Source organism: Phodopus roborovskii, unplaced genomic scaffold, assembly GCF_943737965.1.
Source record: "Phodopus roborovskii unplaced genomic scaffold, PHOROB, whole genome shotgun sequence".
NCBI classification, from domain to species: domain Eukaryota; kingdom Metazoa; phylum Chordata; class Mammalia; order Rodentia; family Cricetidae; genus Phodopus; species Phodopus roborovskii.
In genome coordinates, this window is record NW_026126651.1 from 3,446,046 (window position 1) to 3,467,500 (window position 21,455).

Genomic DNA, 21,455 nt, shown 5'->3' on the forward strand with positions numbered 1-21,455 from the left:
ACCAGCATCAGCATCCTGGGTGAGCTACTGTATGTCAATCCTGCAAGGTGTCACCACTGAGGGGAGCTGGGAAAAACTCGTGGGATCTGATCTATTCAGTTTCTAGCAACTTCAAGTGGGTCTATAATTCTCCCGAAATACAGATTTCACTTTTTAAAAAGCTGTATGTGTATGAATGTTTTGTCTGTTCTCCACATGCATGCCTGGTGCCCATGGAAGCTAGGAAAGAGGGTCAGCTCTCCTGCTGCTGGAGTTACAGACTATTATGGGCTGTCATGTGGGTTCTGGAAGAGCAGTTAGTGCTCTTAGCTGCTGGGTCACTAGCTCACTTTAGGAGAAGGTTTAAGCAGCAGTAAGCTTCAGGAGCTGGCAGCACAGAGCTTCACCCTCTCCTCCCTGCCTCTCCTCTTCTGCCCTCACCCCACCCACATCTGGACTCACAGCATGGAGAGTTGGCAGCCACAGGAGAGGAACACTGAGTCCAAGAGGAGCATGTGCAGACATCGACACTGGAAGACACCCTTGAGCTCCCCTCCTGAGTACACTAGCTTCCCTCTCCTCTCTCTCTCTCTCTCTCCCTCTCCCTCCCTCTCTCTCTCCTCCCTCTCTCTCTCTCTCTCTCCTCCCTCTCTCTCTCCTCCCTCTCTCTCTCCTCCCTCCCTCTCCTCTCCCTCCCTCTCCTCTCTCTCTCTCCTCTCTCTCCTCTCTCTCTCTCCTCCCTCTCTCTCTCTCTCCCTCTCTCTCTCCCTCTCCTCTCCCTCCCTCTCTCTCTCTCTCTCCCTCTCCTCTCCCTCCCTCCCTCTCCCTCCCTCTCTCTCTCTCTCCTCTCTCTCTCCTCCCTCCCTCTCTCTCCCTCTCCTCTCTCTCTCTCTCTCCTCTCTCTCTCTCTCCTCCCTCCCTCTCTCTCTCTCTCTTCCTCTCCTCTCCCTCCCTCCCTCTCCCTCTCTCTCTCTCCCTCTCCTCTCCCTCCTTCCCCTCTCTCTCTCTCCCTCTCCTCTCCCTCCCTCCCTCCCTCCCCTCCTCTCTCTCTCTCCCTCTCCTCTCCCTCCCTCCCCCTCCCTCCCCCCCCCCTCTCTCTCTCTCTCTCTCCTTCCCTCACGTGCATAGTCAGTCTGCAAGTGTGGGCAGGGACATGTAAAGGTCAGGGTTGGGCCTTGGCGGTGTCCCTCCAGTATCTTCAATTGTAACTGAGATAAGGTCCCTCATTGGTCTGGGACTTCATCAGGCAGACGTGGCCAGATTGTCAGCGACCTCCAGGGAAGGCCTGCCTCCACGTCTCACCTCGCCATTGCTGGCATTACAGGTGCACATCACCATGCGCCACGTTTCCATGTGCATGGGTTCCAGAGATTTGAACTCAGGGCCTCATGCTTTCCAGGCAACCACAGTATCTACTGACCCATCTTCCCACCTTACCCCTCTTTTTCTAAACGTTGGGACCTTCAAACCAGGGCCAGAGTCCTATTTACCTTAATGCCCCTCCCTCCACCGCCGGCCCCACACTGTGCTGCTCACTCATGTACAGAAGACAGTGCACTTAAAGCTTCTCATCCAACAAACATTAAAATCCAGCAGGAAGGCAACACAGCTCACTGCAAAGTCTACACTGACGGTCCCTGGCTCTACCCGCCCCACTCACGCGTACTTCCACAAACCCTTCATGGGTAAGACTTTAACTCGCTCCTTGGCTGTGAGCACTAAAGGAGAGAATCAAATTATGAAACACCCGATTGCATGTCTACAGCAAAGAGAGCCAGACAGCTAGCTCACTTCCTTCCTCCCCCTGGCTAAAGGCACCGAGTGACTTCTACTTCAGGGTCTCTCCCTTCAGTCGGAGGTGCAGCACAGCAGGACCCTCGCCAACACTCCTTAGAAAGTTTTCCTCCTGGAGCTCTATTGCTCAGGATGGGCTCACTTGGGAAATAAAGGCTGAGTGGTCACCTGTAGCGGCTAATGCATGCCTCAGTCCAGCGGCGACACAAACAACCTTCTCTCTCAGGAGCTGTCCAAAGAAAGAACAAGGTTTAACCTCAGATCATCCATCGACAAAAATCTCATGTATGCATGTATAAACTCAATACAGGCCGAAGTACACCCATCCAATATGCTCACCAAAAAAAAAAAAAAAAATGCTTCCGTATTTATCAGCAGATCAAAGTGTGTGTTGCCCAAACATGAGTATGTATGTGTGTTGCCTATACATGAGTGTGTGTGTGTGTGTGTGTGTGTGTGTGTGTGTGTGTGAGTGAGTGTGTACACAGGAGGCCACAGGAAGACATCGGGGATCTTCTACTATCACCTTACTGCCTTGAAACAGGTCTCTCACTGACCTGGAAGCTCCCTATTTCAGCTAGGCTGGGTGGCCATCAGGCTCCCTCAGTGCTGGAGCTACAGGCACACACAGCCATCCCTCCCCCCACTTTTTCCCCCATATTTTCTCTCTGCGTGACTGCTCTTCCTAAACGTACGTGCGTGTACCACATGCATGCCTGGTGCCTGTGACGGTCAGGCCAGGATATCAGGTCCCATGGAACTGGAGTTACATATGGTTGTTTGAGTACCATATGGGTACTGTGAACTTAATCTTAAAGCTGAGACATCTCTCCATCCACTGCAGTGACTTTTTTTTGCATGAGTTCTGAAGATTCAAACCCAAGCCCTCATGCCTGTATAGCAAGCATTCTTACCATTAGGTCATCTCCCAAGCCCTGAAAATTAAATTTAAAAATGTCGCATCACGGTACCACACTGCACTACCTCTAAGGGGGGGGGGGTAGGGACCTCCAAAGTCATCCAGTAAACATTTCCCCCAAACAGCCAAATACCATATGGTTACTGCCGCACAGCTCAGCTCTGAGCATCCAACAGATACACATGAGAAATCATGGCTGTGCTCCAGTAAGACTTAAATAGCAAGGGTGTCAGTATTCCCCGCTGACCCAGTTCCATCCCTAGCCAAGGTGAGGAGCTCTTCCTTTAATGGTCACCGAGCCCCTGCCTCCGTGACACAGGGATCAGCGCCTCCCTGGGCACCGGCTCCATCCTCACACACACATCTCCATGCATCGCTTTAGGTGGAGCCAAACTCAGCTGCCGTTAGCGTCTGACAAAGCTTTCCAAATATTTGAAGACAGTTGTCATGTCCTCTCTAATACATCTTATGGCGGTTTTAAAAATAGGTCCTCAATTTCTTTGATACTACTCCCTTCGAGTCACAGAGCTTGAGTCCCCTCCCCTGTGTGGGCTGGACTTAGTGGCACACTTGTAATGGGAAGAATGAAGGTGCAGACTGAGCCAGCGGCAGGGTGATAAAGGGCACTGAGGTCTCTTAAGATGCCAGATGCCAGGTCTGAGCAGTGTACAGAAAGGGCCGCACAGCAGGAACTGTGACTCCCGGAAGGCACATCGTACGAGCTTGGCAGCGGGTACCCAGTCAGCCCATGCTGTGTACAGAGCTAGCTATATGTCTTCACTGCTGCGCTGTGAAAGACCAGCTCGGAAGGCCCAGTCCAGACCCTCGCGAATGATGGGATAATACTTATTTTAGCTAATGTCACGCTACAGTAGTTAACTAATAAATTATTTAGAAACATCCCAGCTGCAGGAGCTATCACTGAATTTCCCTCCTCTGGATGTGTTCTGGATTCCTCCTCCCTCTGTGGCCTCATATACCCCAGGCTGGTCTCAAACCCCTTATGTAGCCAAGGATAACCCTGAACTTCTGATCCTCCTGCCTCTGCCTCCCGAGTGCTGGGATTAAATGCATGCACCACCATGTCTAGTTTAGGCAGTGCTGGAGATTAAACCTAGGGCTTCCTGCATGCTGAGCTACATCCCTGGCCCTCAGTCACTCTCTTTTCAAGAACAGTGTAAAGGCTGAGAAAAAGTCTTAAGGACCATTATGCCTAGAGCCTGTGCACCAACACACAAGCGGATCCATCACACCAGATCAGTCTGACCGGCTTAAAGAGCAAGGCTCTGGCCTCCCTTCTGGAAAACGATACTTCTGACAGTGGTGTTCCCAACCACATTAGCCTCAGGCAAAATAGAATCTGACCGCTAATACAGTTTGAATAAATGGTTCTTTAAATGCATCTTCTTTCCTACCTTCCCCTTTTCTAAAAAACATAACCAATGGGCCAGGCCCATCTCTCTACATTCTTATCTTGTGTGCTATTCTACTACCCATGGGTCCCCACGCCACTCCAGTACGTCCACTTTTCCCTGTATCCCAGCCTGACCACCTGCTGATGGCATCCCAGATGCCTATCTTGTCTATGCTTCCCTATATACTTCGGCACTGTTCCTTTGGCCTAGAATGTTCTTCTTCGGCTCCTGTTATCCCCGGCCAGGGAAAGAAAGCTCCACTCAACTCTAAGGCGCAGGTAAACTTCGTGCTAGGTAAGAGTCCAATCCTCCTTCCTTGGACTATCTGAGCATCTGTCCTGATTCTAGCATGACAATGACACTGCATGTATTTACCATGTGCCACTAAATCCTAAATCCCTCAGGTGCTATGACAGGTCCAGTGCCCATCCGTGGCAGCTGCCATCCACAGACAAGAGTCTCCATCAGCTCTCACTCTAGTGTGTCTGTCCTATAGCCACATTCGAGCCAGCCCGACAAAATGTTCTTAGTTACTGACTCTGTCATCCAGCATATTTTAACCACTGTCCCTTCTTGTCTTCTTTAATCACATCAACTATAATTAAGCTAGATTAATTATAACATATGGAGGATCTTTCAAGGCCACCTATTTGCTCCTGGGACTTACAGGGGGAACCCAGGACTCTGTAGAACTAGACCAAATAACAGACCACAGGGCAGCAACTGAAATCCGCAAGATGACAGACCTGAACTCTCCAATGAAAGTGCATCCCCCCCCCCCAGGTGGCGGTGGGAAGCCGAGAAGTCAGATGGAACCTGAGGCGGCGAAACTCATTCTTGATTTCAGTGTATCTCCCGAAACTTTCCTATTCCCATCAGGACCATTTACAATATTATGCTTTTTATTTTTTCATTGCCACTTGACACAGACTAGGATCATATAGGAAAAGGGAACCACAGTTGAGAGAAAGCCTTTGTAAGACCAGCCTGTAGGCAAGTCTGTGGGACATCTTCTTGACTAACGGCTGATGTGAGCGGAGCCAGCCAACTGCAGGTGGCGCTACTCCTGGGCTGCCCCTGGGAGGTAAGAGAAAGGCAACAGAACAGGAAGCTGAATGCAAGCCCGGAAGCAGTTTCCTCCAGGTTCCTGCTCTAAGTTTCTACCTTGACCTCCCTCAGTCATAGGTGATGGAGTGCGTCCTGTAAGATGAAATAAGCCCTTTCCTCCCTAAGCTGTTTTTTATCATGATGCTAATCACAGCAATAGAAAAGCAAAGTAGAACAAAGTAAAACACACATAAACTTTACAACCCTGTCATGTGGGATGTCACAAAAAGAGCTCTAAACAAAAGCCAAAAGCCTACGACCCACACCTCCGCTGGGCAAAACAGTAGAGCTGGCCCTGGTGGTGAGCCTGCAGGTGAGCCGGCCCCAAGGGCATGAGAGCCCTGGCCCTGCTCCTGGCTGCCGGCTGCCGTGGGTGAGCTAGCAGGGCATGCTGCAGAGCTCAGCCTGGTGGGGTTGACGGGGCAAAGCTGGCAGGCTGACCAGCCCAGCTACCACCCACACCCAGATCAGGACTATGAGCTGGCCCACCCAGCATCCACCTTATCTATGAACTGCTGGAGCACGTGAAGGGCCAGACCCGCACATCCAAAGGAGCCCCAGGGATTACCAGTGATGTAGTAGAAGCCAGAGGCCTCAAACCAGACCAGGGACTCATTGCAATGAACACTTACAAGCGAAGATGTACGAACTAAAGGGCAACTTTTTTTTTTTTTGTATGTTTGTTGGTTTGGGTTTTGCTTTTTGCTTATTTTTTATTTTCTTTTAACTTTTATGTTATTTTGTGGGGAGGTTGCAAGGGCAGAGGGCGGATGTAAAAGGACAAGGAGATGAGTGGGATCTGGATGCATGATGTGAAATCCGCAGTCAATTAAAAATAAAAAAGTGTAAAACAAAGCCAAAAGTTCTGCTTCCCACCACTCTCTACCACGGTCACTGCTACCTGTGGACACTGAACACTTGCGTGTGATTGGCTTCAAAGAGATCAGGAAAACAAGCACAGACTTCAGAACCTCAGTACAAAAGAAAGGGAGACACCTTACTCACAAACGCTACATCCTTGTTTACATAAACAACGACGGCTGGGACAGATGAATTCAAGTTCCTAACGCGAGGCTGGGTGATACATCTGCTACCCAGGCCATGGGAGGTCGGGGCAGAGAGACCAGGAGTTCAAGTCCAGCCTCAGTTACATAACACATCTGAGGGCAGCCTGGGCTACATGAGACTCTATACTTAAAAAAAAAAAAAGGCGAGGGCTGGAGAGATGGCTCAGAGGTTAAAGGCACTGGATGCTCTTCAAGAGGACCAGGGTTCAATTCCCAGCACCCATGTGGCAGCTCCCAACTGTCTGTAACTCCAGTTCCAGTATCCAATACCTTGTTCTGGCCTTCGTGGTACACACACACACACACACACACACACACACACACACACACACACACACACAATAAAAATAAATCTTTTTTTAAATGTCATTAAAATCACACATATTTATATTAGCATTTATGCAGACTACACACATAAAACTTGAAAGTAGTGTGTGAAGATATACGCAAAATGACACATGTTGTACAACTACATTTGTATGAAAAGGCTAGAACACATAAATCCACTGGGAAGGTACACTAGCAGCTACCAGGGGCTGGAGGAGAGGAAGACAGGTACCGAGTGTAGAGATCCTTTTGCCACAATGCAAATGTTCTAGAACTCAATAATGACAATGGCAGCTACCCCTGAGAAGATACTGAAGTATATATTTCAAAAGGGTGACTTCAATGGTATCTGAACCATATCTCAATAAAATTATTATTAAAAAATTAATTTTAGTTTACTTGGTTTTAAATGGGGCTTTTGGAAATTTTTCAATCATATGATATTTCTGCAGGATAGCACTGAACTACCACTTGCTGAATCTAGTGTGTGTGTGTGTGTGTGTGTGTGTGTGTGTGTGTATGTGTGTACATATGCCTGTGAATGCGGGCATACACCATCACATGCAAGAGGAGGTCAGAGGACGCCTTCAGGACTGGTCAATTTCTTTACTTTGCTGTCTGCCATTTCATATGCTGGGCTAGCTGGCCGGGAGCTCCCAGGCAGTCTCCTGACTTAGCTTCCCATCTTCCCATTGGCGCACTGAGGTTACGGACTTGTGCTACTGCACCCAGCTGTAAGTGGATTCTGATGACCCACACTCAAGTCTTCATGATTGCACAGCAAGTGCTCTACTCACTAAGTCATCCTCCCAGACCCCGAACTTAGTGTCTTGACGCTAATCACGTCTACTTGGACCTGTTTGTAACACAGTTCCCATTATTAACAATGAACATACTGCATGAATACAAACAGATTGTCCACCAGCATTGATCCCCTCAAACCGATTTTTAACAGAAGAACTTATTTTCAACTCAAGTTCCACCACTCCCTGAGTTTTCAAGGGTTTCACTATGAGTGAGGCTAAATGGAACAGCCTAGAAACAGGAAGACAGAACAAGCTAAAACTGTGATGTCCTCACCTCAATGGCCTGGGGGACCAGACATCTTCGAGGGCCGTGCGGCACACCTAACTGGCCAAAGGCATTGGATCCACATGACAGAACTTGACCTATTTCTGCAAAATATAAGTATTCAGATTACAAATCTAAGAAGTAAGACACCTGTGACTAACGGAGAAACAGGGATGAGAGGAGTCAAGAGGGGTCTTATGCCTCAAAGCCTCCTGGCCACTTTTATTCCTCCACACTAACGATCATCCGCCGTTCTGGTTTTGCTTTTGTTGTGGTTGTTTTGTTTTCTTCCAGACAGGGTTTTGCTATATTGTTCTGGAGCCTTTCCTGGAACTAGCTCTGTAGACCAAGCTGGCCTCGAACTCCCAGAGATCCGCCATTCTGTATCCTTAGTGGTAGATACTTACTCACACTTCACGCTTCCACCCTATTCCCATGCCCCGTTTGACAAATTCTGTGCAGTGTGGCCTTTCCTCCCGCCTGCCATTCCCCATCGGCTCACCCGAAGAGTCTGGGGAAAAGGACATGTATGGCTGGCACAGTGAGGGTCCCTGCCGTGAAACAAGTCTAGAGTTTGAAGAGCAAATTTGGATCAAAGGAATGTTAGAACCTCTGGGCTGCATAATGAACCCTGTGCTCCAATTTAAGCTGTAGTCATAAAACTTTGGTAGTCCGATTTCCGGCCCTGACTGCTCTGCGCCGTTCTCACAACTGGCTGCAATGTGCTGGGAAACGGTGCTCCCTTCTTCTGCCTCTTATGACCCTAACGAGGCCCAAAACAAGCACCTCACAAAGTGACAGCTAGCATGGAAATTCTTCATATGTAAGGAACTTTTTGTTTTCCGGAGCTAATCTAGCCAGGGCCTCGTACAAGCCCAGCAAGCGGCCTCCCCAGCCCATTTGGAGTCTGATAATTACTACCAAACTGGATACATACGGAACTCCTCTGCAAAAAAGAAAGAGGGGCAGCTGAGGAAGGTTGATACAGGGACAACAGGGCATGAGTCGGACAACAAGGGCTATTCTGGAGCAGGGGCCACTGGGCATTGCGACAAAGAAAAGTTCAGGGAGTGTGACAAGTAAGATGAAGGCAGCAGACACAGGAACCTCTGTAGAAGGTCATGTGCAAAAAGAACTTAGGACTTCCACTACACATGTAGGAATCCACAAGCACTGAGAGGCAGAAACTACAGGTGGTCCTGTAAACCCAGACTGGCCAGCTAGAAAGAACAAAGTTGAACAGAGAAATCAATTAACAGAGTAACAATACCAGCTGCTTCCAAAAGAATTATTCTAACAACCCTTTAGTCATATCTCATGCTGTTACCTGTCTCCATGGAGACCAGATGTTTTCAAAGGGAGATAGAGAAATAAGGCAGTGGTAGAGCCTATGCCTCGCACATGTGTAATCCTCAGGAATGTCACCATGAAAGCCCCTTGGTGGAAAAGACCTGTTCCGATTGCTGTGAAATCCCTACTCCCTCATAATCACCTTATGCTGGCCAGCTTTACCTCAGCTTGACACAAGCTGGCATCATTGGCGAGGAGGGAGCCTCAATTGAGAAAATGCCTCCATAAGATCTGGATATAGGGCTTTTTCTTAATCGGTGATTGATGGAAGAGGGCCCAGCCCATTGTGGGTGGTGCCATCCCTTGGCTCTATAAGAAAGCAGACTGAGCAAGCCATGGGGACCAAGCAGTCAGCATCCTCCATGGCCTCTGCATCAGCTCCTGCCTCCAAGCTCCTGCACTGCTTGAGTTTCTGTCCTGACTTCCTTTAGTGATGAACAGTGATGTGAAAGCAGAAGCCACTTTCCTACTCAAGTTGCTTTTGGTCATGGTGCTTCATCACAGTAATAGAAACCCTACCTAAGACACCTAGCACATTACCAATAATAACCCTTAATGACACTCCTGGCCAGCTTGACCAGGTGCATAGCTTTCGTGAACTTTTGGGACTAGCAATGACCACCTAAGAAGACCTAGTCCATCCCCTAGTCTCTGACAAACATATTCCAGCCTGATTTCCTCTATAGTTAAAATTCTCCTTGTTACAGGTAACCTGCCATTCCCTCACACAGCCATAGAGAACACTGATGGGTTGGGGGGGGGGGTTTGTTTCTTTTGTTTTTCTTCACAAGTACACAGGCTTTTATTTAACCAGCCCCCCTCCCCCATTACACTTCTATTACCCAAAGCCTTGGTGCTGATATTTATCCAAGAGTGAACTTACCTGTGAGCATGATGGTAAAATCCCAGCCACAGGCAACCTGTCGGATTGGACAACCAAGGAGAGGCTTGCTGATGGTAAAACACAGAACATCATCTGTGTGACCAAGCCCCAACTGCCCATCTTTATTCAGGCCACAAACAAAAAGGCTCCCTCCATCTGCAAAACAGAGAGCTCTGTTGGGTACCCTATCCCAACCCATCCCATCCCATCCCACCCCACTGTGAGCCCTGAGTCTGCATTCACATTAATTTAATAATGTGAGGAGAAGGATAGGAAGGAAGCGGCCAGGGGGATTTACAGTGTGCTGCTTTTTATGCTTTGGATGTGCAGAAGGATCTTTCAGGGATGCAGACAAGCACAGAGGGTAAGCTAGTTGCTACTCCCCCTCTCTGAGCATGCAGATTTTCACCCCAGCCTTTGAATCTCGAGTCTTATTTACAAACAGAACCACAGAGATTTAGTTATTGGCGGCAATGACAGAGCCTGGAGGAGGAACAGAATTCCCACCAGGCTGAGCAGGCCAGTGACTGTGGAGACCCGGTTGCTGGCTGAAATAGCAGCAGATTAAGGCACAGCCATTGTTAAAACAACAACATTCTAGTGCCAGCGTGCACAAGTAGAGTCACAACTCCCAAAGTGGGAAAAAGTTACCGTGCATTCTTTGGAGCCACAGACATGGGCTTTCTTGCCCATGTTAATGTTATTAAGTGATGCATGCTAACGTGTTCTGGAACCAAAGACATCAGGCCCAGGGCCTCAAGTCTGATGTATAATGGAAACTTCCAGTTCTGTAACAAGTGCCAATCAATCACCAAATGGAGCATCTATGATCACAGGAAAGCCACCACCAACTCAATACTTAGAATGTGCCAGGAGCTGCCCTAAGAGCTGAGCATGGCAGGCCTTTCCACACATGTCCATAATACTTTGAAAGGCCCATAGGGACAGCTTAATTTTAAACTGTTTTAAGGTGACTTTAGACAAGATCGGGCGCGTCCAGGGTGGTATGGCCGTAGACTTAAGGTGATTTTAATGTATCAATAACTCATATATAATTCAAATGCCACTTTGGGATATGGTTATTTTATATCAGTACAGTTGCAAAATATAATTTTTAGCATTTCTCTACAAAAGGAGGGAGGAATCCATGATGACAGGAACACCCGTAAAAGCCCTACACAACCCTGAAAATGCCCTGAGTTTATCTACTGTTATTATCCCCATGGGACAGGAGAAGAAAAAACTGAGTGAGCTAGTTAGCTTTTCCTACCCATTGACAAGTTACCATCCCCAGGAAGGAGTCTCAGTGAGAAGTTTCTAGACTGGGTTGACAGGGGAACGCACATGCCTTGTTATTAATTGAGATGGGAAACCCAATCTGAATGCGGGAAGCCCATTTCATGGGCTGGGCCCTTCACTGTGTTAGAGTGAGGAGAGCTGGGTGAACACAAGCAGCAAGCGGGCAAGGGTGCCTTTAGTGCCCTCTGTGCCTGGCTGTGGAGGCCATGCCTTTAATGCCCTCTGTGCCTGGCTGTGGAGGCCATGCTTTAAGTTCCAGCCTTGGCTCCCTGCAACACTGAAGTGTTTCCTAGTGTATCAAGTCAAGTCGGCCCCTTCTCCCCTCAGATGCTTTCGGTCGGGCGCTGCACCACTGCACCAGAAGTAAGCGTAGGACACTGCCATAGAGAGGGACTCGGCCAGAGCCACTGAGCTGGTGAACTACAGAGTGGGTCTGTGAACCTAGGGAATTTGAGTCACAGCTCCCATTCCTAACCAGATGCCTCGGCGAAGCTGAAGCATGTGGGGCATCCTCTGAGCACCAGGATGGAAAATTAAGGCCAAGGAAAGGATCTCGATCTCAAGGGATAGTTCACCTAGTTGCAAAGGCTGCACGGTAAAATTTACACAGGTTGTAACATGCCCACCCATTTGCCAGTGACCTTAACCCTTCCTCTCTGAGACTTATTTGTATAAGGGGGTAGGGAAAGGGAACTTCAAGAATGCGAAAGTTCAGGCTCTGACAAGCCAGAATTTTCCCTTAATGGTTATCTGGCTCTTTCACAAAAAAACAAGTACTGCTCTCTGACAAACACAAAAGACTAAGGCAAGGTAACATGCAAAGGGACACCTCCATACAAGAGCAAGCGGCTATCCATTTGAAAGGAGAGCTACCTGTGACAGCTGCAGAATGGCCCCCTCCTCCTGTGACACTCTTGATGCGCCCTGGCTCACGCAAGCTGCTCAGTCGCTGAGGCAGAAGCACATCTTCCTTGTGGCCAAGGCCAAGCTGCCCGTAGCTATTGGCACCCTGGGGATGAAACCAAAGAAAACTGTCAGCATCCATCTCCCCATCAGGGCCCCTCACCCAACACATCTCAGAGCCGCGACATTTCACACACCCATTCTCAGGAGGCTGCCTTGCACCAGCTACACCGGGAAGCCAGGCCCATCTGTGAGCACCATGATGTCTATTTCAGAGGCATTCTTGGCATCCCATCTTAGCCAACCATGTGGCTCACCTTTTCCTTCGGGTATGCAACCTTGCTCTAGTCTACTGCAGGCGGGAGAGGGGACCATTGATTCAGGGAAGGAACCAAGCAGAAGCCATGAAGAACACTACCTGTGTGGGACTCGATCTCTGGTTCCCTCCACTGGGCTTTCTTATACAGCCCAGGCCCATCAACCTGGGGATGGTACCACCCACAATGGGCCTTCCCACATCAACCAGCAACCAAAGCAATCTCTCACAGACACGCTCACAGCCCAACCTGACCAAGGCCTTCAACTGACATTTCTCTTCCTATGTTGCGTCACAAGGACAATAAAAAACCAATCAAGACTAAACTATCTTTGGGAATTAGCTCAAGGATTCCCTCTGATAAAAGCTAATTATCCAGGAAAAGAAAAGAATTAGGGGGTTGGGGGTGAGGGAAACGTTAGCAGGAACCACTATGGAATTAGTTTTGCATTCCCCTCCCCATACCCTCACTGGGACATAGGCAACGACTTTCTGTATTTACTCAGTTAGCTAAGGGTGCTGCATCCCTAATAGGAAGCATTGCAATTTCATCTGTCCAGTACAAGACCTAGGCAGTGATCTCTAGAGGGCCTTTTCAAGTACAGCATTGACAGCTCCAAGATTCAGATCCCTCTGTAGACCTACACTATCACACAGTACAGGTCTAGGGTACAGCAGACTGCTTGCCTAGCATGTTCCTGGGTTCCATCTCCAGCACTGGAAGAAATAAACAGTCTCTACTCTGAAATCTTTACAGCTAGGTTACCTAAACAGAACTCAGTACTTTTACAAATATGTATCACAAAGATGCTGTAAAGATGAAGGCAACGTCCATTAAGTGAAACCATAACATCTCCACAACAAAAGATATGCATACAATAGTGAACAGACGCCGTAACGAGTCTAAGACCCAGTATGTTCCGAGCTCTCAGAGCTTGTCATATTCAGTTAAACAAGAGGGACTGGGGACACACAAGGAAAATCTTCTTAACACTTCAGAAATTCCGCTCTGCAAGTATCTCCTCCCAAGCTGCTTCTTTTGGAGGTGAGTGCTAAAGCCATTTAAGGCCTGTTTTTTGAGGGCCCCTGAATGAGAACATGTGATGCAAAACAATTACCAAGGCAGGAAGCAAAACACACACCTCAAAGCGTCCTGTCTATTGGGTTTCCCCAGCCACCTTGAGCAGCAGGGCTCCAAGATGAAGATGGTGCTGTGGGAGGGGGCACAGGTCAAGAGGGCCTTGGGAACAACACAGCTCCAACTAAGTGTTTCTCTGCATGCCACAGACACCTTTAATCCTCACAGCTAAGGAGCATCAGCATTCATTTTACAGACAGGAAACTGAGGCCCGGGGAGGGCTTAGAGATCCATAGTAACACAACTGGGTGAGCAAGGTACAAATCCACTTCTTTCATTGGTTCTCAACCGTGTCAATAAGAAAATAAAGGAGTTTGTTTCCGAACCAGGCCAGAGGTTAAGGTGTATGACTCCAGACGACTGCTCACCTCCATCCCTTTATCCCCTTTCTGTTCTTTGTGGCATCCCTTGGCACTACAGGGTGTCCCGCCTACTTGACTAGTCTACCTCCTCTCCTGGAAACCACCAAGGCAGGGACTTGGTATTGCTCACAGCTCTTCTCCTAACCCTGAAACTGCACTGGCCAGGTGTGGAAGTCAGGCACAGGTCTCCACCCTGGAAAGGTCAAATCGACACTTGCAGAGTGAAGCAGAGAGCACACGCTGGAGTTTCTATCCACTCTGGCTGCCCCGCTGTTACCAGGTTTGCAGGATGAGGGACACCTGAGGGAGGGAGAGGCCCGGCAAGAACAATCTGAGATTCATGCTATGAACCAGTCTCTGTGGTGCAGCGAGAGGGCTTAAACCCAAGATAAAGCTGGGTAAAGGAAACTTTAATATACCTATGACTAGTACGTATACCTTCCTTCTTTGCAAAGGATCCAGACAAAACACACACACACACACACACACACACACACATACACACACACACACCCCTGCGAGAGGATGACGATGAATTGTGTTTCTCTGAAAGTTCTATGTTAGAGCCTGAACCTCTGACATATCACAATATAACTGTATTTAGAGATTTAACAGTCTTTAAAGTTAAGTGGTGAGACCGTAAGGGTGACACCCTAGTCCAGTCCGTGTAGTCTCCTAAGATACTAAGGATACCCATGCACAAAGAAACAACCACCGGAGGCCTTTGCAAAGAAACCAAAATGCCCACACCTTAATCTTGGACTTACTTGCAGCCTCCAGCACTGTGAGAGAGAAAATAAACTTCTGTTGTTTAAGAACCCAGTCTGTGGGTCTTTCTCATGGCAGCAGAAGCCATCCCAATTACGCAGCAGGAAGAATACCCCAGCAGGCCTCCAAGCACACTAGTAAAGGGAGGTTCAGCCCTGTTTCTGTCTCGGCCCATTCAAGGCCACATCTGAAAGGCTTTTTCTGTCACAGGTTTTTCCTCTGCCAAGAAGACAGCAGTCTCCTAGCTGGCAAATGACAGGCAGCGACACCATCATTTATTAACCCTGCCCCCACTTCAAGGGCCGCCTCAAGGAGCTGAGCCAGCTAGGCCACGGCATGCTCTCCCTTCCAAGAGCCTTACACTCAACAAGTGAAAGATGTGTCAATAAATACTAATTTTGGCAGAAACACGGGTGTTATAGCCTCCCCTAGCACAGGAACTGGAACCCTTTTACATCTATGTATTTCCCAAGCATTAACACATGGCTGTGCACACAGGTACTCATTCCTTCATTTCATCCATTCGTTCATTCATTCATTAATCAACATATATTTCCCTGGGGTCTCCAAGATGTCAGGCACCAAGAGAGACACTTGCTCAGTACTCATTCTCAGGACACCTCCGCTGCAGCCAAGGAGAATGCCGTTAACAAATCATGCATTCCATTACATTTTTTGGCATTTAATATTAATAACTGCAACACCCAACATATGCTTCCTGCCACGCATGTCCTCCACAATCGTGAGCATAAAGCCTCCTCTCCAGTCACACATAAGGATGATCATGGTTCTCTCAAAGCTCAGCGTCAAACCTAACCAGCCCAGACTCCCACACCCCCCCCAGAAAAGATAAAATCCGGTCACGCCATAGTAACAGCAAATACGCAGGGTCTGCGCCTCGCGCGGCCACACTCCACAGGCCTCACATTCAAAGGATGCTCCCCAGGGTGATGGCGCTGGAAAGGAGCCTTCCATCCCCCAGGCAAAATGAAGAAGGTTCGATGGTACAGGTGGCCCCACGAGCTCTGGCACCAAGCGATCTTCTCTCTGTCCAGCCTCCACGCTGTCTTCCCAGGCGCGCTGGTGGCCAAGGGCTTTCCCAGAATGGATGCTCTGCCCTGAAGGTAGGGTCCTCCCCAAGTGCCTCAGTCGCTGCGGTCCTCACCCCACAGCCAGCAGCAGGCCCGGCAGGCCCGGCGGGGAGACCCTCCCTCTGCACCCTCTCCTCCCTGGCGCAGCCCAGACTACTCCAACCCAGGACCCCGGCTTGGGCCTCTGCCTCCCAGCTCCTCCGCCACCCACGCAGACGCCGGGCGCCCCCGGGTCCCCGAACCCCTCGATCGCTTCCCGAGCGCGGGGGCGGAGCCACGTACCCAGGCGAAGAGCGCGGCCGCGCCGGAGTCAGCCTCCCACACTCCAGACTCGCTCGCCATGCACACGCTCCGCGGGCGCTTCCGGGAGGGGCCGGCGTGGGGCGGGGCCGGGACGCCAGGGGCGGGGCGGGGCGGGGCCGGGCCAGTGGGCGGGGCGGCGGAGGATGCTGAGGATAGTGCTTCCCTCTCCAGAGCGCAGGAACTCTGCCAAAGCTGCCACGCCTGACCTCGTGGCCTCCACACACACACACACACACACACACACACACACACACACGATTGGGAAGGTGTTCTGCACCCACACTCGTAATTCCGCATCACGCGCAGTCATCTAGAAAGCTCTCCACGTGCCCCATGCTGCCCAGAGCGGCTGACCTGACAGGGATGACGCAGCGTGATGGGGAAGGGAACTGAGCCCGAGGGTGGGCAGGGTCCAGTCTGGGAGTCTTCCCGGAGCTGTGCGTTTGGGAACCTGAGATTATTGGGTGGCGGTGGTCGCCTGCCTCCTAAGCCCAGCCCGGGGCGGGAATAAGCCCCCGGCAATACCCCTGGCGCTGGCTATTGTCTATGTTATCCCTGCGTTGTTCCTAACCTCCGCAACTGGCTGGCCTAATTCTGATCATCAGTATGACTAATTTTCATCCAAGATAGATTTTTCACGTAATAAGACGTTTATCGACACTGTCATGATACTGGTGGTAGTTAGATAGTACAATGTACCAATGCGCACTGGGAAAATGGAATTCGGAATTTGGAGGGGGATATAGTGTCACGTTTAAGGCAATGGTCTGTATTCCTAGCTCTGGCCTCTGCAGACGGGTCTCAGGGGCCTCATCCTGCTGAACATTTGCCAGGACAGCCCCTCCCCACTCCGTGACTGTGGCATCCTGAAGTAGGTGGTGATGCTTAGAAAGACCCCGACAAGCCAGGCAGAACTCCTCTACTCCGGAATCCCTGGGAGCCCCAGAGCAGTGCTTACCGGTTTGCTGTTGCGGTTTTGACCACTCCCTTCAAGCAGGATGCCACAGTCGGGAGTTGGGAGGGGCTGTCCTGGCAAAGGTTCAGCAGGCAGAAACAGAAGAGTGTGAGAACCCTGAACAGATGAGACTCTCCAGACACTTTCCAATAGGAGGGTCCAGGCAGATGATGAGGCCCCTGAGACTTGTCTGCAGAGGCCAGAGCTAGGAAAGCATTAATCTTGTATCCTGACACATTACTGAAGGTTTTTTTTTTTTTTTTTTTTTTTTTTTTTTAATCAGCTGTAGGAGTTCCCTGGTAGAGTTTTGTGGGTCACTTATGTATAGTATCACATCATCTGCAAATAGCAGAAGTTTGACTTTTTCCTTTCCAATTCGTATCCCCTTGATCTCCTTTTGTTGTCTTACTGCTCTAGCTAGGACTTCAATTACTATATTGAATAGATGTGGCTGGTGAGAGTTTACAGCCCTGTCTTGTTCCTGATTTTACAGGAATCGCTTTGAGTTTCTCTCCATTTAGTTTGATGTTGGGTGTCAGCTGTCAGCTTGCTGTATATTGCCTTTATTACTTTTAGGTATGTTCCCTGTATTCCTGATCTCTCCAGGACCTTTATCATGAAGGGGTGTTGGATTTAGTCAAAGGCTTTTCGGCATTCAATGAGATGATCATGTGGTCTTTTTTCTTTCAGTGTGTTTATATGGTGGATCACACTGACAGATTTTCATATCTTGAACCAACCCTGCATCTCTGGGATCTCTGGAATGAAGCCTCTTGGTCATGTTGGATGGTTTTTCTATGTGTTCTTGGATTTGGCTTGCCAGTATTTATTTATTCATGCATCAATGTTCATGAGGGAGACTTGTCTGAAATTCTCTTTTTGATGCATCTTTGTGTGGTTTGGATATCAGGGTAAATGTAGCCTCATAAAAAGAGTTTGGTAATGTGCTTTCTGTTTCTGTTGTGTGGAACAATTTGAGCAGTATTGGTATTAGCTCTTCTTTGAAATTCTGGTAGAATTCTGTGCTGAAACCATCTGACCCTGAACTTTGAGGAGGGATTTTAATGACTGTTTCTATTTCCTTGGGGGTAATAAATCTATTTAAATTGCTTATCTGATCTTGATTGAATTGTGGTATATGGTATCTATCCAGAAAATTTTCCATTTCTTTCAGATTTTCCAATTTTGTGGAGTATAGATTTTCAAAGTACGACCTGATGATTCTCTGAATTTTTTCAGTGTCTGTTGTCATGTCCCCATTTTTATTTCTGATTTTGTTAATTTGGATATTCTCTCTCTGCCTTTTGGTTAGTTTGGATAAGTGTTTTTCAATCTTGTTGATTTTCTCAAAGAACTGAATCTTTGCTTCATTGATTGTATTATTTTCTTCTACTACATTGATTTCAGTCCTGAGTTTGATTATTTCCTGCTCTATATTCTTCCTGGGTGAATTTGCTTCTTTTTTTTTTTCTAGAACTTTCAGGTGTGCTGTTAAGTTTCTAGTGTGGTATTTCTCCAAATTCTTTATATGGGCATGTAGTGCTATGAACTTCTCCTCTTAGTAGTGCTTTAATATTGTCTCATAAGTTTGAGTATGCTGTGCATTCATTTTCATTGAAATCTAGGAAGTCTTTAATTTCTTTCTTTATTTCTTCCTTGACCCAGTGGTGATTCAGTTGATTCATTGTTCAATTTCCATGAGTTTGTAGACTTTCTGTAATTTGTGCTGTTGAATTCTAACTTTAAACCATGGCAATCTGATAATATACGGGCATTTATTACATTTTTTGTATCTGTTAAGATTTGCTTTGTTACTGAATATGTGGTCAATCTTGGAGAAGGTTCCATGAGGTGTTTCTAAGTACATTCTTTTGTGTTTAGGTGGAATGCTCTATAGATGTCTGTTAAGTCCAAGTGAGTCATAACATCTGTTAGTTCCCTTGTTTCTCTGTTAAGTTTTTTTGTCTGGCAGACCTGTCCATTGGTGAGAATGTGGTGTTGAAGTCTCCCACTATTAGTGTGTGGGGTTTGATGGTGATTTAAGCTTTAGCTATGTTTCTTTTACAAATGCAAGAACCCTTGTATTTGGGACATAAATGTTCAGAATTCAGACTCCATCTTATTAGATTTTTCCTATGATGAATATGAAATGTTCTTATTTCTTTTGATTAATTTTAGTTTGAAGTCTATTTCATTAGATATTAGGATAGCTACACTAGCTTGTTTCTTAGGTCCATTTAATTATAAAATATTTTCCTAACCCTTTACTCAGAGGTAATGCCTGTCTTTGAAGTTGAGGTGTGTTTCTTGTATGCAGCAGAAGGATAGACCCTGTTTTTTTTATTCACTGTTAGCCTGTGTCTTTTTATAGGTGAATTGATTCCATTGATATTAAGGGATATTAAAGACCAGTGATTGTTAGTTTTATTTATTTATTTATTTATTTATTTATGTTTTGGTGGTGGTGGTGGTGATAGTATATGTGTGTTTCCCTTCTTTAGGATTTGCTGCGTGGGATTATTCATTGCCATGTTTTCATGGGTGCAGCTAACTTCCATGGGTGGGAGTTCTCCTTCTAGTACTTTCTGTAGGGCTGAATTTGTGGATAGATATTGTTTAAATCTGGTTTTGTCGCAGAGTACCTTGTTTTCTCCATCTATAGTTACTGAAAGTTTTGCTGGGTATAGTGTGGTCTTTTAGTAACTTCACAAATGTCTTTCCAGGACCTCTTGGCTTTCATAGTCTCCACTGAGAAGTCAGGTGTATATGTTAGTTGGCCTTTTCCCTTTGCAGCTCTTAGCATTCTTTCTTTATTTTGTATGTTTATTGTTTTGATTATTATGTGGTGAGGAGACTTTTTGATTTTTTTTTTTTTTTTTTTTGGTCCAGTCTACTTGGTGTTCTGTAAGCTTCATGTATTTTCATAGGCGTGTCCTTCTTTAGGTTGGGAAAGTTTTCTTCTATGAGTTTGTTGAATATGTCTTCTGTGCCTTTTGGCTAGACTTCTTCTTCTTCCCCCTTTATTCCATGGTGTTGAGATTTCCTGATGTTTTGTGTTAAGACTATTTTTGACTTAATTTTCTCCAGTAACTCAGTACAGGACACATAGCTCACATTCAGAGAAGGAACATGACAGGGAAGCCTTCCCAGGAAGTAGCGATGAGGGTCAGGTATGCTCAACTTTACCATGCCTCACAGCCATACACTTCAAAGAAGTGGAGTAGCATATGGGTTTTATTTTATTATTTGCATTTTCTAGAAAAAAATTTAAGTTAGTATACAGAGTAATGGGTTCTACTGTGGAACTTTTCATCCTTTGCTCTAATTTATTGTCCTCCCCCATCCAATCATCACCACTGCTAGGGTCTTTTAAACTAAGAAAATCGTCAACATAAAATTGAATCTGTTTTTAATGTATGTTTGCCAAAAATAAAAATACTTTTTGAGGAGCAAAATGGCTCAGCAGTTAAAGGTGAGGTGGCTAAGCCTGACAACTGGAGTTTGGTTTCTGGAGTGTGCATGCACACACACACACACACACACACACACACACACACACACAGAGAGACAAACACATAGACACACACATAGACACACAGACACACACATACACAGAGAGAGACACACACACAGACAGACAGACACACAGGCACACACATACACAGAAAGAGAGAGACACACACACACACACACAGACAGACACACAGGCACACACATACACAGAAAGAGAGACATACACGCACACAAACACATATAATGAAATTTTTAAATGCACTTTAAAATCTACACTTTTGAGAACATGGACTTGGAGTTTATTGTCCAGGGGAATAACAAACTTTTAAATTATAAATGTACATTACATAGTGCGATAAAGACAAGGGTGAATGGACCATAGCTATCATTATCCACTTCATGGACATTAACATACGGCCTCTGTTATGTATTGCTTTCGAGAAGCCCTGACTTTTTTCTTTCTCTGGAAGCCAACTTGCAAATGAGCGACGATTCTGTACATTTTGCTACTTATATAACTCCAGATGCCAAGACTGAAGTTATGGGACATAGGCATTCTGACGCTTTGCATTTGTGTTTTATTCAAAAAAGTCAAACACGCTCCTGTCGCCAAGGACTGGCTCTCTGGTAAAGAAATGCAAGCCATGCTTTTGATTCCATTCTTTCCTGGTGTTTGAATCATTATTTTAAAAGTCTTAGGTATTTTAAAATTCTAAAACTCTTGGATCCCTGATTTGCCAAATGCCATCGTCCAGAGGTTAGACACAGTCAATGCCATCACTAAAGAGTTCTACTATCTTGAAGCTAGTAATGATAAGGCTCTGGTTTGCCATTTACTTTAAAGTGCTTCAGTCGGAGCAAATATCCAGCACCACCATTTTAAAACCCACTAACT

At 47.1% G+C, this 21,455-nt stretch overlaps 1 protein-coding gene across 1 annotated transcript in view; it reads right to left on the reverse strand.

Moving 5' to 3' along the window:
* Sergef (secretion regulating guanine nucleotide exchange factor) overlaps positions 1–16,131 on the reverse strand; it is a 191,568-nt gene extending 175,437 nt beyond the window's left edge. The window contains 6 exon segments of the mRNA XM_051174240.1: positions 1,942–2,002; positions 7,689–7,783; positions 9,913–10,068; positions 12,085–12,220; positions 15,625–15,844; positions 16,001–16,131. Coding sequence (XP_051030197.1) covers positions 1,942–2,002; positions 7,689–7,783; positions 9,913–10,068; positions 12,085–12,220; positions 15,625–15,844; positions 16,001–16,131 — 799 coding nt within the window.
* Between the last annotated feature and the right edge of the window lie 5,324 nt (positions 16,132–21,455).